The sequence below is a fragment of the Podarcis cretensis genome (assembly GCF_951804945.1).
Source record: "Podarcis cretensis genome assembly, chromosome: 3".
NCBI lineage: Eukaryota > Metazoa > Chordata > Lepidosauria > Squamata > Lacertidae > Podarcis > Podarcis cretensis.
In genome coordinates this window covers 67539677-67565646 of record NC_137172.1, presented here as the reverse complement: position 1 = coordinate 67565646, position 25970 = coordinate 67539677, and the positions used below count along the sequence as shown (strand labels likewise).

At 42.7% G+C, this 25970-nt stretch overlaps 1 protein-coding gene across 2 annotated transcripts; it reads right to left on the bottom strand.

The window, feature by feature from the left end:
* Window positions 1-369: 369 nt before the first annotated feature.
* On the bottom strand, window positions 370-24761 carry ECHDC1 (ethylmalonyl-CoA decarboxylase 1). 2 transcript variants are annotated; one of them, XM_079970812.1, is made up of 6 exons: window positions 24446-24761; window positions 16656-16877; window positions 14841-14983; window positions 10227-10279; window positions 8688-8768; window positions 370-792 (listed from the first exon to the last, which is right to left on the bottom strand). In XM_079970812.1, exons 2-6 carry the CDS (start codon window positions 16873-16875, stop codon window positions 387-389), a joined length of 903 nt encoding a protein of 300 aa, XP_079826938.1. In that variant the 5' UTR covers window positions 16876-16877; window positions 24446-24761; the 3' UTR covers window positions 370-386. The 2 variants fall into 2 exon arrangements, with proteins under 2 accessions (XP_079826938.1, XP_079826937.1); XM_079970811.1 differs by lacking the exon at window positions 24446-24761 and adding an exon at window positions 20566-21949.
* Window positions 24762-25970: the final 1209 nt, after the last annotated feature.

Genomic DNA, 25970 nt, shown 5'->3' with positions numbered 1-25970 from the left:
AAGTATGATAGCTCTTACTACGAGAGAGAGGAACATCTTACATATACTCACTGGGATGCAAATGTCTCCCGGCTGATTTGCAGACTTCCATGTGCATACAACCTCCACGTGCAATATGCAGCAAGTTGCTGGAAGGGAAATATATATACATATATATTTACCCTACCTGGGACTAAGCTTCCAGCATTTCTTTTATTTTTCAAGAACAAATTTCCCTAATCTCCACTTTAGCTGTGATCAGAGTATAGGGGGCTTATAATCAAACGTCCCAGAAAGTTAATGCCCACTGAGTTGATACAATTCTTAACAGTTTCTCCCAAATCCCTGTTTGGCAGCAGCTGTTTGTTTGGGAAAGAAAGATCAAAACCATTTCTTTTGTGTGTCATTTATTTATGTTTTGTTCTCTGAGCCAAAGCCTGTAAATTGGCAGGCCCACCCCAAACAGTTCCAAAAATCTCTTTTTCGGTCATCAAGGCAGCTTCTAACTGCAGCTCTCGTCCTGCAGAAACCACTTTCTTCACAGCCTGAATTACTGCAGGAGGGCCCTTTGTGTATGGTCTGAGCCATGTACGTGTTTCTTCCAGTGACTCAAGTTCATCAGATGAGGACAACACGGCTTCTACCAGGCCAATACGAAGGGCGGTCTCTGGATCCACTTTTACAGCACCACTCAGCAACTTGAGGGCAGGGCTGCTGCCAAGGATTTGTACGAGCCTGGCAGCTCCTCCCCAGCCTGGTACTAAGCCCATCTGCTTGTGGACAAATCTAATTTCGCTCTCCGGGGTCATTAACCTGTCAGTGAGAAACAAGTATTCAGTTGTTAATTTATACTGAAGCTTAGCAGTCAAGCCACCTCAGTTCTCTCTGCCTCATTCCTATGCAAAGCACAATTTCGGATGGCAAGATGCAGACTGTAAGTGTTTTCTAACGTTAGGCAGGCTAATGCTACATCAAGCAAGCAATTTGCAGAGACTGAATCCAAAGTAAGGCAAAACAAATGGATCACTTTGAAAGGGAAGACAACAACCTTTAATCCAAAATGAGAAGCCAGCATTTTTATATTAGGTTGAATATTACCTTTCAGATCAGAAATACGCAAGGACAGATTCTTATTACCACCTCAGCATGGGTCAGGGGTTGTTTAAGGACAACCTATGCTCATTTTCAACGACTTCGGTCTGAGGAGTTGCAATGAACACATATCTTCTTCTTTGGCGATCACTCGTAGCCGAGTAAGATTGTCTTCCATAAACACGGTTTTAACAATGAGTCCGTAAGTGACTGGAGGCCAATTCTGGACCCACACGTCCTTCCACAGTGGGGACATTGGTTCCCGGGTGGGAGTTGATCACAGTGTGGATTTGCCAGGCGTGCCTTCCTCTTAGCACGTTTCTCCCTTGAGTTTGAGTGTCTTCAAAGTCCATGACACCTTTGGTAAAGGCTGTTCTCCGACTGGAGCACTCGCAGGCCACTGTTTTCCAGTTGTCAGTGTTTATACTATATTTTTTTAGATTTGCCTAGAAAGTCTTTAAACCTCTTAATGAACACACATAAAACCCTATGGGCATGGGGCTGAAATCAGATGGCAAGACTGGGAGGGATTGTTTTGCCATGAAGCAGCCCATGTTTTGCTGGGCTTTCTTAGCTAAGCAAACGTTTGTGGTCATCAGAATTCCATTGGTCCCATTTTTATTTTTTTTAAAAGGAATGCCAAATATGCTAAATGGGGCTTACTCCCAAGTAAATATACACAAATTGTCAGCCCTAGTCCTAGTCTGTTCTCCTCCTAGTATGAACATGTGGATGTGATGAAGGAGAGCAGGGCTGTTTTGGAACCAGTTGGCTAAGATATAACCAGTTCCTTGGCTGCCTGTCACCAAAATGACTATCCCCAATCTTCTCTCTTGGAGCCACAGGGACCGTCTGGAGTTTATATTAATAATAACAGTCAAGTACCTCACCATGAAACAGGTAGCCTCAGACCTACATAAAGCAAACAAATTAATAATTACTGGATTAGAGAATATCTCTACCACTCAGAAAAGGGGAGGGAATATATATTTCAAAAGGAAGTGAAGAAAATACTATAATAAAGCAAAATAATTTCAAAGGCTTTCAGTATCTAAATGATGTTTCAGTGGCCAAGGGGGGTATTTTTAAAAAATCATTTGTGTAAAAAGGAACTTCTTGAGAGATACTGCAGCTGTTAGTGGTAGCTGATAAGTAGAAGAAATCTTCAGATAGTATTGGGGAAAACGCATAGCAGTATAACCCACATAATGGAAGTACAGCCCAGTAAAATAAGTGATAGATATTATATAAACAATCAACAAAAGGACAAAGCTTTTTTCGGCCAAACCAGTTGGAAAATGGCCCAGATATTGATAACAGAACTGAGAAGACAGCCAATATTCCATGTACTTTTTTGATAGAGAAAGAGAGCTGGTCAACTATATCCTTGTAATTTGGACAAGATCAAGGGGGTGGCATTTTAGAATCCATTGCATAATTAAAACTTTCTTGATATAAGATTTTTTAAAAAAAGAAAGAAAGAAAGAAAGAAAGAAAGAAAGAAGAATGAGAAATAAAAGAAAAGGGCGTCTGATTTTCTGTCTGTCAGTTACATAAAAAGATTTATTCAAAACATTCACATTTTAGTGAAGAATCCAGGCAGCACGAGAATCAAGAAGTAATGGGGAAAACAACAGAGAAAAATGAGATTTTGTTCTATAGTTCAGTAAAAGAGAGAGAGAGAGATGGCAATTGCTATAATGGTCAGGACCTTGCCTTTTTTTGCGTCTCATGTGAATGTTCTTTATTGTGCTTTAAAAATAGAGAGAGAAGCACAATCCTGAGGTTAATGCCACTTTGCAGAGGAAAACTAGTGCAGTTACCAGCTGAATTGGAAAAGGCCAAGCAAAATGATAAAGGGGCTGAAGTAACTCCCATATGAGGAAAGGTCACAACATCCAGGACCCTTTTTTTTGGGGGGGGGGATAGGGCAAATAAGCGAGAGAGAAAATGATATGTGCAAAATTGTGCATGGTGTGCAGAAGGAAGGGACACCTCAGGAAGCCGAATGTTACAGGTTTCAGGGCAGACAAAAGGAAGTGCTTCACACAGCACACAGGTAACTATAGGATTCGCTACCCCACAACATAGTGGTAGCCACCAACTCGGACAACTTTAAAAGGGCCTTATACAGATTAATGGAGGACAAGACTATCAAAGACTCCTGCCCATGATGACTATATATTAGCTCCAAAATCAGCGGCGATGTGCCTCTCACTACCAGTCACTTGGCAGAACAATTAGGAAGAGCTGATGCTGCACTCGTGTCTTGCTTGAGGGATTCCTGCAGGCAGCTGGTTGGCCACTGAGAGAACAGGATGCTAAACCAGGCAGGCCTCTGGTCTCTTCCATCAGGGCTCGTCTTATGAACCTGATGATATGTTTCTGTACTTTGCTGGAATAGGGCCAGAGACTTGAACAGGCTTGCCACAGTAAATTGTTCGGTAGCATCCGCTGGCCTTCGCAGCTCACATCTTCCACAACATCTATGAACTTACCTTATTGCGTACTATTGTTGTGGTGATAAAACCTTGGCACAGTCAGAGTGGATATCAAGGGGGAAAAAGAGAGACAGTCGCACATAGGTCAGGAAGCAGGAAGGAATGAGGGGTGGATAACGGAGGGGAAGAAGAGAGTGAGCAGCAGGCAAGTATGGGGCGGCGGTTACGAAGAAGGAAGAATGAGGATGAGATCAGGATCATACAGAAGACAGAGACAACATGCAGATTGAGAGCTTCTGGAGAAGCAACAATACATGCATAGGTTTTATTTGCTGGGTAGGCAGAACTCTGAGTTTCTCCCACTGATTTTAACCAGAAAAAAAGATTAAAGGAATGTATGCTATAACAACCTGAACATGGAAGGCATAATTTTTGAGAGAAGAAGTTCTTATAAATGTGCAGCCACTGCTGCCACCATTCTCCATGCTTCCCTCGCAGGCCTACACAGGAGGAACATTATGTGGACATAAGCCAATATTATCACGTGCGCTACACAGAACTCAGTCATGCAGACAAATAATCTTCCGCACTGAACATGGACTTTTAAGGTTGTCTGGAGAATGCCCTGTTTAATATGTATCTGCTTGAATCTGCTTTCAAATATAGAGAAATTTGTTTGGATTATTGCTATTAATAGGTAACAAACAGAAAAAAACACACCAGCAACTAGGCAATAATCCAAAACACTGTGGTCCATGCTGCTGGGAAAATGGCAACTCTGGGCTATATACATAGAATTGTAGAGCTGGAAGGGACTCTGAGGATCATCTAGTCCAGCCTTTCTCAACCTGTGGGTCCCCAGATGTTGTTGAACTACAACTCCCATCACCCCTAGCTAGCAAGGCCAGAGCTGGGGGATGATGGGAGTTGTAGTCCAACAACATCTGGGCACCCACAGGTTAGTCCAACCCCCTGCAATGCCGGAATATGTAGTTGTCTCATACAGGGATTGAGGCTGCAGCCTTGGCCTTATCAGCACCATGCTCTAGCCAGCTGAGCTATCAGACACATTGTTTGAAGCAGGATGGAAATTAAACACAAGGGAAGGGCTGTGGCTCAGGAGTGGAGCCCATGCTTTGAATGCAAAGGGAGCCAGGCTGAATCCCCACCTTCTACGGGTAGATCTGAGACAGGCTGAGGGCAGGCAGACTGAGTTAGGTGGAGTCATGCCCATTTTTCTTAACAGGACAGCCTCCACGGCTTGCAGCTCTAAAAACATGTTTAAAATGCAGATGATTAAAAAGGCCGGTCTGACTTTCGCAGGTCACTGCAGATATCATTAACTCAGCTGACCAATGAAAGATTAAAAATGAGTATCCCTCACACTTCATGGATAAAGCGATCCCTCCGTTTCTTAGCTTGCACCTTATTTCTGTGAGCACATCATTGGCTCACATGAACACACTGCACCAAGCTCGGAGCAGTGTTTTGTCAGCTTACATTTCTCAAGAAGAGCTCGGTGTGAAATTTAGGCCATATATTTGTAAGAAAGAACTGTGAACAGAGGAAACTTCATTTCGCATTAAAACCATCTTGTTTACTGGACCGCTGCTCTGGATTTAAAAAGAAGAAATAAAAAGACCATAACAACGCCTGTGTGTTCCTCTCTAACGATATGACTTGTGATTCAAGTGGCATGGTCTGGAATACTAATGATTTTTACAGTTTTCCTAAAAGAGAAGGATAAGCAACCTAGAAAATGCAAGAATTTGATCTGCCATAGCTCCAAAGCTTTATTCACCGGCAAGCAGGGGGAGTGAGGAGAGGAGGGGAGTGTGATGGAGCCACATATCTCAGAATCTACTTTGGTATCACTTACACACACAACAAAGCTGTGTGTATTCTGCCCATGTACAAATGTGCTTTGCAAATATAAAATTCAACCTAAGTTTGTAGTTAGGAGATGTGTAGAGATAAGCTCTCCCACATTTTCAGGCCTGCTGAAGAATCAAGAGTTACAAATCCCAGACACCTCTGGCAGTATTCTAGACTGACTGGAGTGGGGGGGGGATTTACAGATGTAGAGTAAAGCTAAAGGACCCCTGGATGGCTAAATCCAGTCAAAGGCGACTATGGGGTTATGGTGCTCATCTTGCTTTCAGGCCGAGGGAGCATTTGTCCACAGACAAATTTCCGGGTCATGCAGCCAACATGACTAAACTGCTTCTGGGGCAATGGAACACCGTGATGGAAACCACAGTGCACATAAATGTCGTTTACCTTCCCACCACAGTGGTACCTATTTATCTACTTGCACTGGCATGCTTTGGAACTGCTAGGTTGGCAGAAACTGGGACAGAGCAACAGGAGCTCACTCCGTTGCACAGATTCAAACTGCTGACCTTCTGACCTAAAGTGTCTATAAAGGTCTAGGCTGTGCCTCCTCCATTTATCCAGACGAGGTAAGTGTGAGTTATTCAGGATAGAAACCTGCTCATCATTTTATTTTCTAGTCCAATTCAAAGGTCACCTTCTCCCAGAACCGGGTGATCAGTGGAACTGACCTCCAGCTTACAAACTTCTGCTTCCCAGCTCTGCATCTCCCTTGAACTGCAACAGAGAAGGGGGACCTGAGGGCTTCGTTCACATAGAGCGTGTGCCAGCAAGTTCCTCCCTATCTTCCTCGGATTTCTTTATTCTTCCCTTACCAGAGCACTGTGAGACAGAGCTGCAGAAAAGCCAGCCATGAAAGACCTATGCTAATGCCCTATTCTCCGTCCCCCCTCCATTTCTATATCATTGCTAGTAGCACTGGGCGGAGTTCGAAAGTGATTGAAGTTAAAGCCATATCTTCAGTTAGCAGAAGCATTAAACATGAGATATCAAACTGAAGTTTCCCACCTCAGGCCAGCTTGTAATTATACAGTATTTCATGCTTGTAATTATACAGTAATATCTAAACTGTGTGGCTAAATGCAAAGCTATTTTTAATTGATGCTTCCCCCCCCCCCCGCTTAAAAGAAGTTGAAAATTTGTTTCTGCACATAGCTCTTCAACTTCATTTTTTTCCGTGCCAAATAACCTGATCGTGGTATGAGGCCTAATTACATAGATTCAGACACAAGGAGCTGGCATTAGCACAGGAGTTGAACACAAAAGGAGGATGGCGGGTAGAGGAAGTGATCCATGGGTCATGGGTGCTTTAGTTGAGATTCCTGCATTCCACTAGATGACCCTCAGGGTACCTTCCAACTCTACAATTCTATGAACACCCAGTACCCCTGACCATTGGCCAAGCTAACTGGGCCTGAACTCCAAATGGCCGGCATTCTTCTGGCATGCCTGTAACATTAGCTCATCCTCCAGCAGCACATGAGCATGGTGAATGCCCAGCCACCTGGAGAGCAAACCCAGCCTGTGACACTTCCACTTCTGCCTGCCACCCCGGCTACCAGAAAAAAGGAACTCCCAAGAGTTACAGGTTAATTCACCACCGGGGAGGGGACAACTAGGGCTTTTTTCAGCCAGAACTTGCCGAAACTCAGTTCTGGCACCTCTCAGGTGGGCGCCATTGCCATTCTAAGAGAACAAGTGTTCTAAAAAAATGGCACTGGGGACAACCACTGGCTAACTCTCCTGTCACCAATCAGTGAGTTTGTTATTTATTTAGTAAGTGTCTATCCCACCTTCTCCCCAAGGGAGAAGTTCTCCCCGCTTGTCATTTTATCCTAGCAACAAAACGATGTGGTAAGTTAGGCTGAAAAACAGTGACTGGCCCAAGGTCACCCAGTGAGCTTAATGGCCGAGTGGGGATTTGAACCCTGATCTCCAAAAGCCTAGTCCAATGCTTTAACCACTGTACCAAACTGGTTGTTCGGGTCAGCCTGTTTCGCCCTCCCCTGCTTTCCACCAATGCATGCAGTCTGAAAGAGCAGTCTGACATGCAGGGGGAAGCCCCCTCGGTTGTCAGAAGTATTCAGTCAGCACCTCACACCCAGGTTTCAAATGAAGAAGTTTTTTATTAAAGTCAGAGATGAAGGTATAAGGAGAGGAGAGAGAGAACAGGTAAGATAGCGCAAGCAGAAAAGCAAACAGTTTACTGTCTAAACAACCCACACTAGACAACAGAGCAAGGATTACCCATGATGTTGAGGAGATGACCGAGTTTTTTTAAACCCTGTAGATACAATTTGATACAATTCTCTATGCAGGTATGGCTATGTGCACTCAAACAATCGCTACAGGCACTTGGGGACTTGACAAGGGATGCCTAAGAGGATGAAAGGTTGATACTTCTCAACAAGCAAGGAAGGAGGAAGTAAAAAGGTGACAGCAGGGAGAGATTTCCTAATTACTTCAGGTAGACAGAATCCATGGGGGGAGGGGCGTTTCAGCTTGCAATGCGACAGGAAAGTTACTATGTAATTGGGAATCTATGCCATTAAAGAGACGGGCATTTCATTCTCAGGCTTTTCTCCATAATGAGCTGTTCAAATATAAAGAAAGGGGGTAGTGGAATTGCTTGACTTTATGACTAAGCTACAGGAAGTAGCGATGGCCACCCATTCAGAAGGTTTTAAAAGAGGATTAGACAAATTCAAGGAGGATATGACTATCAATGGCTTCTAGTCAAAATGGTTATGTTCCGCTGCAGTATCCCTCTGTATAGTGATAGGTGGGAATAATGAGCGGGCAGAGGTCTGTTGTACTCATGTCCTCTTTTGAGTTTCCCATAGGCATTTGAACAGGATGATGGGCTAGGTGGGACTTTGGCCTGATCTCTTCTCATGTTCTTATGTAACCAGTTCTCTTATTGTGGAAGTTAAAAAGATTCCTTGTAATCCAACATTTTCACAACATAGGACAAAACACTCAAATGGGTGTAGGCGTTCCCTTTAAAATATTCCCTTTTATTTATAAAAAAATTGTTAAATTGCCTTTCTATCAACATATACTCAAGGTAATCTATTCTATTTAAAGCCAAGAGCAAACAGCACAAAGGATTGTTTAAAAAACCCCACGATACTATGGCAGCTATGGCAGCATGAAAGAAAAGTGCTAGGAGAATGAAGTAGATGAGATTGTATCTGCCACTCTTTCCCTGGGCACAATCCAAATGTGAAAACAATGTCTGAACAGAGTCCCAAGTCTGCTCAGGGATGCATTTAACCCTACCTGAAGTCACATGCAGTGGTGAGTTCCGCTCCTCCTCCCAGAGCTTTCCCTTGCACTAATGCAACTGTAATCAGAGGTAACCTACACAAAATGGGGAGCAAGAAAGAAACCATTCAAAATTAGAACTACAGTCAAAGGCATGCTATTCCAACCAAGACAAACCATTGTTTTTCTTGGAAAGTAAGCATAACACATAAACATAGGAAACAAAAGCAATTATCATAGCAACAGTAAAAATACAAAAAAAGCAGTAGATCTGCTTCATATTTGTTTTATGGTTCTCTTTTGTAGGCTACCTTGAAAATCTAGATTAATAAAATTACGTTTTAATAATTTTTTTTATTTTTTAAAAAGGTGAAAGTAAGCATTAAAGTGCACACACATTGTGAAGACTGCCAGGTGGGGGCGGGATTGTAAGCTTTTATGTTTTTCAGACTTTATGGAGGACTGGCACCTGTTTAGTTTTGTCCATTTATGGTGCCATGTCATGACACTCCCCCCCCCCCGAAAGCTACCTTATCTTTGCATATATAAATAAGTTTCTTTTGGGGGGAAACACATAACCAGAGTCAGACATTCTGTTAAATTTCCTAATCTTTTTTATTCTGTATGACACATTTAGAGGAACAACTCAAAAGCTAATATGTGTACCTGGCTAGTGTGGTTTTGAGCTCTCAAGAGGCCAAAATTAGAAAAAGTGTATGAAAGCTACAGCCCCCAACATTGACATGAACCGATAATGAAACTCAGCTGTAAGGCTATTCCTTCAAATGTGTCATGAAGAACTGGGGACTGAGAGGTTACTGGCTACGAATTTTGGGGAATTCATTTTCCGAAGCTCCCTCTCCCACAAGTTTGCCTCACGGTCTTTCATCCTCTGTCACCTTATTCTCGTGTGACCTTGGGCAGTGATTATTCTATGCAGCAGTAAGTCTGCATTCTGTTATAGAAACGTCTGAAACAATGGGGAACAGGATTAAATGTCAGAGAAGGATGGACTTTTGTTTCTCATCTGGAAGTCCTTAGGTCATTGTACCAAAAAAAAGCCCTCTCATAAAACTGAAGGTCAGAAATAATCCAAAACAATAGCAGCACAAGAAATACGGCTTCCCAGTTGCTAAGAGAGCCTTAAGAAATGCTGGAGAGAGAGAAACCTTTGTGGGGGTGGGGGAACAGATGGTGGATTAAACTAACAGTCTCCTCCTCTGCACATGTTGCTTCCAAACCCTTATGTAGATTGTGGACATACTGCTTGCCAACTTTTAAGAGATGACTTCAACACTTTCTAGAAATTGAGACAGAAGTTTCAGGGGGTGGTATGTCCCTGCCCCTACCACCAAAGGCTTTGTTGTCATTTCGGAAAACTTCAAGAGTTCTAAATGTCATCTGCTTATAAGAACCAACATTTTAGTTTCCAACATCTCCAGGCTTACAAATCATGCAACATGAGATGCCACTTTTGGATTTATTTATTTTTTGCTAGGGCTACAATTCAAGCTGTTGAACATTTTAAAAGTTAATCAGACAAAACACACTAACCTCATGAGTCTGGTTAAGGTGCTTTGCATGAACATACACATGTCCATCCCATCCTATAAAGAAGGAGGAAAACAGTTAAAATTATCCTGAGGTACACAAATGCCCAAAGGGAATAGCTGCTCTGGAATGTTCTACTGATTCCAACTGAGCTTACATATAATAAATTTCCTAAATGTTTTGCCTAGGTTCTGTACTCTAAACTGTACCAAAGACATTGTGCTCCAAATCAGCTACTGACTGCTACCAATGGCTCCATAAAGATGCTAAATAGCACTGGAGACAAAAATAAGCAGTGGGACATTCCACAGCATAACTGCCAGGACTCTGGTGCTCGGGTCCTGTTTACAGGTTTCCCACAGCCATCTATCTGGTTGGCCACTGTGAGATCAGGATGCTAAATGAGATGGGTCACTGGAGTGATCCAGCAAGTTCTTCTCATGTTCCTTAGACACATAGTCATCCAATGCTACTCTATGGAACCAGCCCTGCAGGTATATACAGAACCAGTGCAGAATAGCATCTGCAGCCACTAACCTACAGAGCTAATTCAGGAGGAATCTATAGTTGATGGTCTCAAATGCTGCTGAAAGATAAAGCAAGAGTCACTTGATCTTCTCCTGATGGTCATCCATCAGGGCTAGCAAGGTCAGCTGGGCTGCAAAACCAGGTTCTACCAAAAACTGATAAGGGCCAGAATAATTGGTTTCATCCAAGAACATCTGTACTAAGCACTTTCCCAAGAAAAGAGGTCTTTGCATTTAGGTGGAAGGTGTTAGCTGCCATTGGAGGGCAGGCTTTATTAGGAGTGGTTGCAGCACCACCCTGCCACATAACGATGCATTAACCACTTGCTGGACCCACCCACTATTTCCCCTCATCCAAGCGGGTTAAGAGGGCAAGTCAGCATTGCTACAAGCCCGTTATCCACATTGTCAGGCCCCAGTGGAATGAGTGACTGGAGATAGTGTTTGGTGACCAAGTGGGAGTGACTGGGTTAATGGTGTGCTTGTGTGTGCTGGTGAAGATGTAGTATGGGTTGGGCGATATTAAATTAGTGCATACTGTATGATTTGTGCAGATGTATCACAGAATTTGGGTGGGATTGTGAACAGTGAGGCGAGTGTTGCATTTTGGGTCAGGGTGTGCCTTGGCAAGGGAGAGGCTGAAGAGGGAAGGGGCTCCTGACTAAAGACAATTCAAAATGTGCTGCTGTGTTTTTGCTTTGGGCATTTTTCTTTTTGTTATCTTGTATTATCTTGTAGTTTCTCAGGCTGTTTGTTATATAAGCATATTGCATTTGTTATTTTGTACACTGCTTAGTGGCTGAAATAGGGACTCTGCAGTCTCTAGATGCCGATTCCTAGCTTTTACAATACACAGGCTTTTTTATTTTGCAAAACATTTTTAAAAAATGAATTTGAGACCATTAGCCTTTTCTGTTTTTATTTCTATCTATTTGGCATATATTTTTGTTCTCTTCTTCATCTACCTAAAGGTAGCCTGAGTGGCTGTACATCTCTCTCTCTCTCTGCAATTTTATTGCTGTTTTGACATGGTATTGTTGTTGGCTTGCATTCACTTTTTAACTGTTGTAAGACATATGTAATTAGGAATACAAATTCTATTCATAAATGAAATAGGATTGAATAAAGCTGAAGAACAAAGACATTTTCCACCCTAAGCAGTGATCTCACTATTTAACTTAAAAAACACCCTGAGCAGTGCACAAAGCAGGCCAGAAGAGAAGTCTAAAGTGTTGATGAATACAAAGATGCCTGTGTTTATGGAAGGGAAGGGGGAGAAGAGGAACTATTCATAGTGAAGAGTTTCAAAACAAAGCCACATTAATGATCTCAGAGCATTTCTGCTTCTACAAAGTAAGACTGTCAGCTGGTGCTAACTCTTGAATGGCAACCAGAAGGCGGACTGGGGAGTGCAGGCCATTATTAATATCTTATTAATTAAATGCCATGGAAGGCAGAGACTGAAAAGGCTTTGGCTCTTGGCTTCAGTTAAATGAGCCTAGTAGATTGAAGAGGAGCCCTTGATGAATAAGACCAAAAGCACCTATCTGGTTCAACATCCTATTTCCCATGGTGGCCAATCAGATTCCTCTAGAAAGTCCATAGGCAGGTGAAAGGAGGCTGCATATATAGCCGTCGTGACTGGTAGGTAGCCACTCATGGCCATATCTTACATATCAAACATTCTCCTCTGACAAAACTGGCTGCTACAGAAAGACATATCCAGTGGTTTGGGTAGTTCTTTCAGAGAAGATTTCCAGCTAACATTTAGCTGCTCTGCACCGCACAATAAGTTAAACTATGGGTTACTGAGACCACACAAACATGTGAACTCCCAGTGAAGAACTTTGCTTCTCCCCAGTCCTTTTTGCTGCAATGCTGTGTTAAGCTAGCCAATGCCAAGTAGCCAAGTCATCAGAGGCATGGCCTTTTCACCAGTGCTGGAAAAGACCAGTGACATTTTTCGTATTTTCTCAACTCCCACAGGGCAACACCATTCCCCAACAACAAAACCTGTTTGCGACCCTTTAATATGCTGTACAATAAGCCTGCAACTCACACACATTTAACTTGTGAGCTTTAAGCGCTTGCAATTTATTTATTTTTTAACAATTAAAAGAAGGGAAGAAAGGAGGCAGGCATCTGGGAAGAAAAGACTTTGGCAGTCCCACTTGCCATTGTACCCAATGTGTTTTGACTGTATGTATTTTGGCTTTAGGTGCAATCCCCAGAATGTAGGACTTACTGTAATTATTTTCAAAATGTGCAGTGAGAAACATCAAGCAAGGGTGAAAATAAATTACTGCCAGGCAAGATATAGTCTGAAAACTCACACTCAAGGTTCTTGAAAGACACTGGGAGTTCTGAGCCATTATTTAGAAACAACTCTCCTATGATTCAGATACCAGAAAGCAAAAGAACCTCTCACTGTAGTTAAACAGAGGGTGATATGCAACATTTGTCATATTCAGAGTAGGCTTAAATCCACTGATTTCAAAATGACTAATGCTGGATATCAGGGAATTCAGCCAAGTGAAAGGAATTTCAAAAGGGAGAGATTACAGCACATGCTTAGCTCTCCTATTGTAATCAATGGGACATAGAATGTGAGATAACTTTACACAGCTAATTACCAAAGTGATTTGGGAAGTCTGACATGCTTTCAGAGAATGGAATTTAACAAATACTTTAAAAAAAAACCCTAAAAAAACTGGGGTAAGTCTGCTGATGAGAAAGTGTTTTAACCAAATCAAGTCAGACCTCCGTTTCATACTGTGAGGAATATACAATGTGTGGTCCATGCCAACAAACCCAGGAAACAATTTTATTGAACCAAATTTGGGTCACAGTAATTGCACAAGTTTATGACTCATGCCAAGGAGTAAATTTATTTTATTTCTCACATTTTGGAAATCTCATTTCCAAAGGATAGAAACATACAAAGCCAGTCATTTCATTTCGTCCTGAGGAAAGTGAGGGCACTTTTCAATGCTGGCTTGAAAACCACTGTTAATTGACATGTTACAGCACTGGACAGGTTACTCAGCACTAATGACAGCTTTTAGTTGTCCTATGTCGCTTTATGGATCCAAGTCCTTTTTTAAAACCTAGTATTAATCCTGCCATTATTTAAACAAAGGCTGTGGCTGAATTCTTGCAAAGAATGAGATGTGATTGCAGGGAATAAAATGGACAAATATCCTCTGTGACCAAGAACAACAACCAGCTTGATACTGGGAATTTCTGCCTCATCCTATGTAGGTTTACTCAGAAACCCATCCCAGTGTGGGACTTACTTCCAAGTGTACATAGGATTGCTGTCTGAGGAATAAAATAAACCTTGCAAAAATCTTCTCAGAAGTTGTCCCATTCAGTTCAATGGAGCTTGTTCCCAGATAAGTGGGTACAGTGGTTGTTGAATGGCTTGTCTCCTGAACAAGTCAGCTCCCGAACGCCGCAAACCCAGAAGTGAGTGTTCCGGTTAGCGAATGTTTCTTGGAAGCCAAACATCTGATGCGGCTTCCGATTGAGTGCAGGAAGCTTCTGCAGCCAATTGGAAGCTGCACCTTGGTTTTCAAACTGTTCCTGGAGTCAAACGGACACCCGGAAGGGATTAAGTTCGACAACCAAGGTACCACTGTATTTGGAATGCAGTCTAAATAGCTTCCTTTTAACAGGATTCTCCCTCCACATAGATTTCTTTCCCATTAACTGAACTGCAGGTGAAGGAGACTGATCCACTTTAACAGCTTGGGAAACCAATCAAGCTCATCTTACAGTCTGCAACCAGTCTCATTTCTCTGAAGAGCCCGAGAGATTTTAAAAAGTTTTAAAGAAGAAATGCAATAAGCTGAAGGAAGGATTTCCAGCGAGGAAATTCTGAGTAATAAATCAAAGACACGACCCCTACACTTGCACTACTTGCAATTTGTCATTCACTTCTGAAATGCTGACAGCACATTCAGCATCCAGACACAAAAGAGAATAATTATTATTGTTTTCTTATGATGATTTTCAGGATCATCTTTCATTGAGGAACAAGTGGCTCAGAACATTAAACAGTGCATGAGAAATTGATTTCTACTATTACCTGTGGGCTGGACAGCGCCCTGACGGCATTCAGATCAGACCCTGAACAAAAAGTGTTTGCTGCACCACGGACAATTAGCCCTTTTCCATCCATCCAGTTTTCCAATTCAGCAACCCTCTCCTGTAGCTCTAGCATCATCACACCTGCCATCAAAAGAAGGAACATGTGAGGGTCACCTTTAGAATGCATTTTATTAGAAAAAAGCTAGTTTGAAAAGAATTATATGGTTCTATGATAATGATATATGATTCTATATGAAAAGGCTATACTATCAGCATCTATACTTTCTATTTTTTAAAAACAGAACTATTGTCGACTCTGTCCTGGCTGCACCTCTTTCCTACGCACTTTAGAAAGTGCTAGTGGAAGAAAAGTGCCAAGTGTCCCTCCAGGGGAATGGCTGGGTAGGGGTCACCAAACTTTTTTTAAGCCAATGAGCACATTTGGAATTTTGAGGAAGTGCTGTGGGTGCCAGTCACATGCCGCAGGGCATATAGTCTCACAAAATGATGCTGTGGAGTGTGAGGTAACATGAAATGGCTGCTGGGAGAGCATGATATAATGGCTTACACATCTTTAAAAAACAAACAAACCAGAAAAAGAGACGGGACTAACCACAAAATCATGCTGGCCACCCCCCCCCCTCAACCTCCCAGAGGAAAATAATTATCAGTCACTGCTCTACATGCTCACATGTAGATACTCCTCACACTTCTCTAGTGAATTTTTTTTCTTGGTAAACCTGTGGCTTCACACTTTTAATACCCCCAGATGATTTAATGGATTCTCAATATGGTATATTTATTGATTTGAATCCTTTATTAGTTTATTTATTAGTATCCTATCCAAACTCTTGAAAGAACGTAAGCATGCAGTAGCCAAACGCCAGCCAATGGCAGAATGTATCAGTATTCCAGGGTCTCCACTGTTGTAAGTTTCTAGCTGTAAATCACAGTGAGAGGACTTGACCTATGATTTCCTAAATCCTCCACCCCGGTGGTCATATTTCAGTCTCCATGGTCAGCAATGATTAGCCTAAGGTTACCAGATTTTTTCCAATGAATCTGGGGACACTTTTCAACTTCAATGGATTTTGTATGTGTACTGATTTGTAAATCTGGGAACTGTCCCCGGAAACGGGGACGTCTGGTACCCTTAGACCAGCACACAGGTCTATAGAAAAGTGCTTGTCCAGCTGTTATGCCCTTTCTCTGGAACACTGAGGAAGTCAGAGCAACTTCCAGAAGCAATACAAGGCTTTTTTTAAAAAAAAAAATCCATGCTGGCATTCAGTAGCAATTTCTAGATCAGCATTTGGTTAATCCACCTACATTTCTATATTGAAAATCCTTATGAATATTGCTTTGGACTTGGAGCCTTAAGAAAAGACCAGGTTATGAATTTAAATAAACCAAGAATTAAGTACATTTGGGCAGATATATAAAACAAAGAGAAAAGAACTGGGGCATCTGGCTTCAGGCTCACTGAACCGTTGTGACAAAAGGCGTTTTCAACATCTAAAGTGTGGTATTACAGAGTCCCTGTGAAGAACACGACCCATTTTAAATCTCTGTGATTGCAAGATAATTCTCATCACATTTGAAGGCAAGTGTTAAGGAGTCATTTCTGCCTTTGCACATACTTAAGAGGAAGCAAACACATACTATTAAATGTATTAATAATTAAGAAAGCATTCACTTATTTGCTATACTAGACGCCCAATAGCTATCACTCTCTGGGCATCATACAAAGAGGAGAGAAAATATAAATGTACATAACAAATTGCAAAAACCATTCACAACACATTGCTAATACCTGTAAACGCATTCATAAACCTTGGATTGTTCAATGTCAGTATCCCAATCCCATCATCTTCTTTAGAAAGGTCAACAGATCCACCTGCAAACTGCTGAAGCTTCTTCTTTATTTTCTCCTCCTCAAAGCCATGAGTATGGCTATGGAGAGACATACTCACTTGTGGCAACAATCTGCCATGAGTAATTCGATGAAAACTCTTCCATAGTAAAATGGTCATTTCTGGAAAGGAGCACAGAGGAGAAATCAATCCAGGTTGATGATGCCAAATTGCATCTTATTTTTCAGACCTATCTAAGCAAAATAAAAAAATTCCTTCCAGTAGCACCTTAGAGACCAACTAAGTTTGTTATTGGTATGAGCTTTTGTGTGTATGCACACTTCTTCAGATGTTGAAGCTCACGTTTAAACCTCTTTTTAAGAAATGTAAGATATTAATATTTGATTTTTAATAGTGTTCTTAATTTATGGAATGTCTGACATTTTATCTTGCAGGCGTTCAGCAATATAAATGGCCAATTAGCATTTTCATAATGCCTCCTTGATTTCATCCACATGAAACCAACCAAGTGTGTTTTGAAGTTCTCCAGCAATAACTAGGTCAGCCCTTGAAATTTTTGCCATAAGTCTAGTAAAGCATAACCACTAATAGTTCGACACTAACACCAAGAACCCAGTCAGACATCAGTATCACTCTCTAGCCACAGTCCCCACCTTCTCTACTAAACTATGGCTACTCAATGGCTTTGCTATATTGAATGCTGGAGAAAAACCAGCAGCAACTTTGTTATGTTGCTACTGCTACAGATAAACATTCCCCTATAGCTTCCAGTTACTACTATAAGATTAGCAAATTTGATAAAATGGGATTAGTACTCATGTACATCCCGAGTAGGTTCACAAAGTATTCACATGAAAAACCATGGTGCCTGGGTGATGCCTTTTAAAATATCTATTGGATTTATTCTAAGCAGATACTCCATCTCCAATTTAAATAATGCTAATCTTGTATCACTGTTACTTGATTTATTATTTTAAAGTGCTTTTATTTTATCTCAGTTGCCCTGATAGAAGCTATTGGATACTTTTTCTTTCTCTCTCTCCTTTTTTTTAAACTTGGAGGGCCTGTTAGGCATTTCATTAACAAAACAGATGAATATGTCTGAAGGTATATGTTAAAATCAGCATTCTTCCTAGTTATTTCCCCAACAAAATGACTTTCTACCTAACCTAGTTTCACCTGCAACTGCTAAGGTTTTCAAATCCCATTCAGGAAAAGCAAGCCATCAGGAAAAGCAAACCAGAGCCATTCAGGGAAAGCAAACAAGAGCCATCTTTAAAGGATATGAACGATTCAGGCCCAAATATGATCCACAAAGCTACTCTACGATAATTGATTTGTTTCCACAAACAGCAGAATGATTAAGGTACAGTATTTGTAAAGACAACATCTTTCTGTTTCAGAGTTAGGCTCTGAGGCTTCCTGAATTAATAGCTGGCAAAATTCCCCCATCCCTGCAAGATTCATGAGCCTAAAACACCAAAGTACTGGAAGTTTTCTGCTTTTTATGGTTATTAAGAGAGATTATATTATAACCCAACAAAACCCTTACTTTCTTTTCCCTCTGGTAATAGCTAAGAGGAAAAATCCTCAGCTTTCAGACAAATAAAAACTGGAATGGGCAAAGGTATTTTTTCCTATTCAGTTTTACCTCTGAACAAGACACGCTTCGCCTAACCTAAATGAGAAAAAAGGAGATGAAGATAGCAATCACCACCAAAAATTACATCTGCTCTCTTTATCGTTTTTCCTTTTATCTAACTTAACAACATATATTTCACTTCCCTAATTTCATCCCATTTCTTTTTCCCCACAGGCATCATTACTTTGAAGTGCTCAATTTTTTGGATGGCAAACCAAGTGCTTTCAGATTTACATAGAATTCATTTGTTCTGTCTCTTTCATGTTCTATCGAGATTTTGGATTTTCTTTAGCCAACTGAAAGCCCACACATCTCTTGGCCTGGTTTGAGAAAAAGTTAGAGGGAAAATATTCCACATGGAGTTTTATGGTTGTTTTTATGATGGTAGTGACTCCCTTGTTAATTAATAAAATTATTTACTTTTGCTGTTATTTATTTTCAAATGAATAATTTCTTTCTTTCTTTCTCTTTCCCAAGAGAGCTGATAACATCAGAACATCTATGTACACCATTTTTTTCAGATGAATGAGTATTTACTTTTTACCCAAACACTTATTTTGAGTATTTATAAATTGTCTCTATATTTTTAAAAGAACCCAACATGGTTCACAGCACACATTTTTAACAGCCAGATACAAAACCCCCACATTTGCTTCCCTACCCACATAAATTCATCTGAAAATGAATAATAATCTCCCTTCTCTCCAGAACTATAATCCTAGCTAAAAATAAATATTGAGTTCATTTGAAGGACAGGTGACAAAATATCTTATTTAGAATTCAATCAAATATAAATCAAAAGCTATAAACCACAATGGATATTTATTAATTATTTATTTCATTTATTATCCACCCATAAGCCTAAGGTACCAAGGTAGGGCACAACCATTTAAAATACAGCATTAAAAACAGTTTAAACTATATGACAATCACCAGAATAGGGTGGGTCCTAAAAATACGTATCTCAAGTGTCAAAGGGTAGGGTAAAGAGGTGCATATTCAGCATTCAGTGTAAACTGTACAGTGAAGGTGTCAGGCACGTTCTGTGAAGAGGGAGTTCCACAGCTTATGGGTTGCCACAGAGAAGCCCCTGTCCCCCCCCCCCCAAAAAAAAATAAAAATTCTGGGGCAGCAGAACTACCAAGAGGGTGCCCTCTGCTGATCTTAACAGGTGAGAGGGTCTGTAGGTAAGAAGGCTGTCTTTCATATATTTGGGGCCTACCACATTTAGGGCTTTAAACACCAACATGTGCACCTTGGATTGGGCCCCAAAACGAACCAACAACCGATGCAGCTGTTCTAAAAGGAGGTTTACTGTTACATGCCACCCTGATTTCCAAGCGGTGAGAGATGCCAGGGGTTCCAGCGGTTACTCAGGGTTTGGTATCCTTGGAATATTTATTTACACATAAATACAACCTGGGCAGAGGTTGGAGGGTTTCACAGAATTAACACCCCAACAGATCTTGCTTCTCCACTCTGTTACCAGGAGAGCCCCAAAGTCCAGCGCAGAGCTAAACATGTCTCGCTGTCCTCAGCTTTATAACACCCTTCTCGCTCTTTTGCTCACACACAATTCTCTACAATGTAGCAGCTCTTCCTTCCTGCCGATTTGGTTGCTGCTGACAGCTCATCCCTCTGAAATGAATATCAAGGCACTAGAAGTAGCCATCTGGTCTCTGTGTACAAAGGACTCGCTGAACTGGTTTCTTTTTTTTTTTTAATATTCTTTTTTATTAACTTTCATTTATCACACACACACAAAGAAAAAACAAAACCATTTAAGACAACAACTAATACAGAAAAGAAAAAATTTACTGGTTTCTTATATTCTTATATTTGCATCATATAGCTTAATCTTCACCCCCCTAAAGTCAGCAAAACTGAAAGGTCTCAGCTGATTTTCAAGAGTTGTTCTGGCTAAGCCTTTGGTGTATTTTCAAATGTTGTTTTGAAATAGTTGGCTCTTTAACCCTGTCTGTATGTGGCCACTACACAGGATCATGGAAGCAGGAAGCCCAAGAACTGAAGTCTCATAAATGCAACCAGTGCTGAGGACTCAAAGTGCAATTTTTCTAGAAAAAGAGGTGCCAGAACTCAGCATGAACCCTTGTTCTCTTAGAGTGGTGCCCACCTGAGAGGTGCCAGAACCCAGTTTTTAAAGAACACATGATCAAATCATCTGGGAGCTGTTGCCTCGTACTTACTTTGTGCTAGAGCCAGGAAGCAGTTTCTGACTCCACCAGGTGAGCAGCAATGGATGCCCATTTCATAGTTACAGGAGCGGTTTATGGCAAATTGTAAAATGTTTTTATTGTTCTGACTACACAGGCTCACATCAGCAAGATCAGTCACAGAGGTTGGCTGTAAAAACCCTCACTATAGCCAAACCATTTCCAATTAAAATTCACACAGTCTCACAAAGGTGAAGTAAACCTATATTCCTTCTAATACATCTTTGCTTTGAATGCTCAGCTCCAGACTCGGAGGTTTTGTTACAATCATGTGGTTAAATAGATTTTGTTAAACACAATTAGAAAAGCCGTGCCTTATAGATATAGACACATGCATGCAGGACATTCATATGTAGCAGCAGGAATGGGACTGTGCTACTGGCCCAACCTCCAACACTGCATTCCCTTCATCCTGACTTTCACATGTTGAGTAAAGAGGTCTGAAAAAGAACTGTTGGCACAAGCTGTACACAACTGGGAAGCCCATGCAATCAGAGATGCAATGTTGGGGTGGGGAAAGAAGCATAGCCCTGTTCCTGCTGCTACATTCAAGTGCCCTAGACACAAGTCAGTGTGTGATTAGAGCTACACTGAAGGTCCTTTAGGATGCAAAGTGGGAACATATTGGTCTTTAGACCACAGCAGTGATAGAAAACACCAGGCCTCTCTTGTCTTCAATGCTGTTGGATCAATTCTAATTGACGTTTCCCACACTCATCCCAGTTGAACACTACACTTTAACCACAGGGCATGGTACCAAGCAACTGAAGGATCTATTTACCATGGTGGCTTCCCTTATGTGAGTTGACTACCTTCACCGACAGAAAGGGATGGAGGAAGGAGAAAGGGAGATTCTCTGGTTCAACGCTTTAGACTAATAAGTGCAGACTGTGACCAATAGCCTGAAGGGTTGGCAGATGCTGAATCAATGCGTCAGGAAACTGGAGGAAATGTGCCAACAGACCCTTAGAAATCCCTTCTGTGCCCACTCTCATATAGCTGCATCATCTCAGGGTGGGATTTTTAAAGGAAAAAGCAGAACCTGGATATAGTGGACATAAGCACAGCAAAAAAAGCAAGAAGCACTCCCCTCCCTTAGTCATGGCTTTCTTTTGTGCTAGAGCCAGGAAGCAGAGAAAACTGAATTGGGCACCTGTCCATGGAATCTACGTTCATGACCTCAGGGGAGAGGAAAAACCCAAGCCAATAATCATACAGCACACTTTTATTTGAAATGGTTTCGACAGACAAATATACATTTGTCCCAATTTTGGAAAAAGATGCATCTAAGTATATTTGCTAAATGACATGGGAAACTATGCGTGTTTATTTGTAGGATAAGAAACTGTTGGCAAAGTGGTTCTTTAGGCAGAGGTTGGCCATAAAAAGACTTTTGGCCCTTTGTAAAGTGTCAAGCACACCAGTGGGGGTTGATAAAGAAGCCCCCCGCGACCCTCTCCCTGCTGGAGAGGTGACGCACAGCTATGGCAGGAGCCTCCATAGCCGCGCGTCACCTCTCCAGCTGGGAGAGTGCGTGAGGGGCTAAAGAAGCCATAGCCCCGCGACCCTCTCCCAGCTGGAGAGGTGACGCGCGACTATGGCAGCAGCCTCTCCGCTACACCTTTCCGCTGCTCCCTGACCTGCTCTTTGGGGCTGGTGGTGGGCTTCCCCCGCCAGCCCCAAAGAGCAGGTCAAAAGGAACCTGAAGCCTGGAGAGTGAGAGGGGTCGGTGCACACGGACCCCTCTCGCTCTCCAGGCTTCCAAGGTAGCCGCCTGAACGGCACCTTGTTTTAGAGCGGGAAAACAAGAGGGGGAAAATTCTCCCCCTCTCTGCGCAGCGCCTCCTGCCGCTTCACTGAAGGGGCGCTGGGCAGAGAGGGGGAGATTTTTTTTTTCTTGTTCTCCCCCCTCTAAAACAAGGTGCGTTCTATTGTCCGGTGCATCCTATGGTGCGAAAAATACGGTACATTTATGGAGGCTTCTCAAACTTCTGTGGGTTAAAATGAGCAAAGACATTCATAGCACAGCAAGTCTGGAAATAATCAATGCAGTATAGATTAAACTGGTAGTCAGTTTGGTAATAAAATTCCAAATTAGAATTTCTTGCCTGGCACTGATTTAGAATTCTGTGCACACTCTACACTGACATTTCACTGTCAAATCTTTGTACATTAAGCTTTAGGAAGAGAGATTGTGCAACAGCCTCAGGATATGCTTGAAGAAAACCATTTTTTGTACCATCAACTCTAATTGCCTTTAAACTAATGGAAAAGAGCAAAAATAGTTAAGAGACCATGAAAAAGGGGAAAACTAGAAAGTTTATGCTGCAATCCTTAAAAGTTCCATAGCACATTTAGGCAGATAAATACCATTTTTTCTTCATTTTAAACACGAAATATCTTACAACCTCTTATTTCTCCTTATTGTCTATTATTCAGGTATATCCCAACTTAACAGGACAGACTCAAAAAGCAGCGAAGGGGATCTCTCTCTCCATCACACACAGCATACTCTATCCAGGCCACCAAGAGTTCAAGGACACATTAATTTAAGGGGTAAACATTTGGAGAGAGGAGGTGTGGTAGGCAATGGGGTGTGGCCCAGGAAGAGTCCCAAGGAGCAGACAGAGAGGCTCGGAGGGTTATGTTTGGTCACTGGGCATGAGGTTAGATACAGAAATATACCGAGCCAGACCATTCATCCATCCACACTGGACTGGTGGGAAGCTTCTAAGGTTCTTAGGTAAGAGACATTCTCAGCCCTACCTGGAGATGCCAGGGGGTGAATATGGGACATTCTGTGTGCAAAGCAGTGCTCTACTGCTGAGCCATGCCACTTTCCCAAGAACTCATCCATCACGCCTGTACCAATCACTGTACCAAAAACTCATCCATCACGCCTGTACCAATCACTCCACCTAATCCAAACTGCAGTATATTAGACAGAGCACTTTCTGCCCTAAGCATGTTTCCTTGGTTGTTAAGTCCTACCAGATTCAATATGGGTAACTCTGAAATAAGTACACTTATGGTCACAGCCAGTATTTCAGAATCTTACAACTCCTTCAGATTCCGAAGTTACATCAAACCCTTTGAGATTTTGGTCATGACACCATAAAAAGAACAAGCCCAAGAACTGTCAGAGGCAGCAGGACTCTTCTTTCCATAAAATATGGAAATAAAAAGTACATAAGGAGATGATTGTATCATCCCCTGCAGCATATTAAGAGCTTAATTTGAGCCAAGGTTAATGCCTAGATTCCTCTTAGAAGAGATAAAACACATTTCCCTGCCAAACTAATTCTCAATGCATGTGGTAGTTGCACAAACCTGCCACACAACAAACGTTTATGCAGAATTTTGTAATGTGTAAAGCTGCCAGAAGGAATCACGACCAAGCTGTACTCCGTTTTGGGGGTGGCGGTAAATGCTATTCCAGCTAACACTGGTCTCCAGCAGGTGGGCCGGGACCCACATGGTTGCATTCCAGGATGGGTCGCAACAGCTGCGCTACCACCGTGCAAATACAGGGCAAGAGAAAATCAAAAGGCGTCCTCACGCCCCCGTTTAGATTAGATGTGGGTCCTACGTCTGAAAGAACCCCAGACTAGAGTCTCACGCATCCTCCTTTCCCAACCAGGCACGCTTTATTTGCAATAAGCATTCATAATTCCCGAAGGGGGAATCGAAAGCTCATTTCCCCAGAGTCTGGCGGTAGGGTTCTTGCAACTAAGGCTTATGTATTTGCAGAGACTAGTCCACAGCAGCAGCAGCAGCAGGAGGAGGAGGAGGGAGAGGTCTGGGCTGCCGCATTCGCGTCCTCAGGCGAACGTGCCTCGCCAGGATCACTAACCTGCAGTCCGCCAGCAGGAAGCGCCGCAGCGAGAAGGGACGCTTCGTGTGACCGCGAAAGGGTTCCGCCAGGAAACCCCCCCCCCCGCACAGAGGTTCCGTGGAACGGGGCGGCGCAATGGCAGAGCTTATTTGTTACGTAGGGATCTAAGGAAAGCTCCTCGCAAGCCTGCGGTGGACGGGGTCGGGACCGGCTGTTTTCAACCCTCAGTTTCTCAAGCTCAAGGGTTCAACGGAGTGGCTTCTCCGGTGGTGCTGCTGCTCGTCAGCAACAGATCGGTGATTAGAAGCACGCAGCCGTGTTTCCAGTGGAGCAATTGCAGGCATGGTCGCACGCGTGCACGCGCCCCCCTGTGGCTTCGCCTTGCACACCCATCCAGAGCCGCAATAGCCCGCTGCTTTCATTTTTTTCTGCCTTTTGCAGAGTCGGACCGTTGACCCTTCTAGGCTCTGGTGCCGGATTTACGTAAAAGCTAAACAAGCCACTCTCTTGGGGGCCCCAAACAAATTTAAAGGAAAAAAAGACCTGGATGTACATTTCCAAAATATATGATAAAAAATAAAATAAAATAAAACCTACATACAGCAACAGTGTTTTGTGTTGTGTAGGCTCCTGTGATGTAAGTATAGTGGCACCTCGGGATGCATACGCTTCAGGTTACATACGCTTCACGTTACAGACTCCGCTAACCCAGAAATAGTACCTTGGGTTAAGAACTTTTGCTTCAGGATGAGAACAGAACAGAAATTGTGCTCCGGCGGCGCAGCAGCAGCAGGAGGCCCCATTAGCTAAAGTGGTGCTTCAGGTTAAGAAGGGAGTGGTGCTTCACGTTTAACTGGGAGCAGGTTCTTGCTTTGCTGCCTGAGAGCTGCAGAGGTGTCTGTGCTTTCCAAGATATAGCTTCCTAGGTGGAGATCGCCACAAAATTCAAGCTAGGACCATACTAGTCTGGACAGCGGGAACTGACCAAGCAGCACCACTGATAGTAAAGGTAAAGGTAAAGGTACCCCTGCCCGTACGGGCCAGTCTTGACAGACTCTGGGGTTGTGCGCCCATCTCACTTAAGAGGCCAGGGGCCAGCGCTGTCCGGAGACACTTCCGGGTCACGTGGCCAGCGTGACATCGCTGCTCTGGCGAGCCAGAGCCTCACACGGAAACGCCATTTACCTTCCCGCTGGTAAGCGGTCCCTATTTATCTACTTGCACCCGGAGGTGCTTTCGAACTGCTAGGTTGGCAGGCGCTGGGACCGAGCAGCGGGAGCGCACCCCGCCGCAGGGATTCGAACCGCCGACCTTTCGATCGGCAAGCCCTAGGCGCTGAGGCTTTAACCCACAGCGCCACCTGCGTCCCATTTAGCACCACTGATACTGCTCATTAAATGGCCAGGGAAGTATGAGAATCTAGGCCTCCTCCAGATGACCTGTTTATTGAGCATTTGTCCTGACTGGCGTGCTGAAAGCTGACGCAGAGGTTAGTTTAGATCTCGTCTTTCTTTATAATTCGTTCCTATTCATTTGGAACGAG

What these genes read in the sequence shown, in the direction of transcription:
- ECHDC1 (XM_079970811.1), bottom strand. Translation starts at nt 20,626, where the DNA reads ATGGGCATCCATTGCTGCTCACCTGGTGGAGTCAGAAACTGCTTCCTG. An exon ending in GGGCGCTGTCCAGCCCACAG is followed by an intron (nt 10,280 to 14,840) that starts GTAATAGTAGAA and finishes CCTTCTTTATAG; the next exon opens with GATGGGATGGACATGTGTAT. An exon ending in ACCTTAACCAGACTCATGAG is followed by an intron (nt 8,769 to 10,226) that starts GTTAGTGTGTTT and finishes CATTTTGTGTAG; the next exon opens with GTTACCTCTGATTACAGTTG.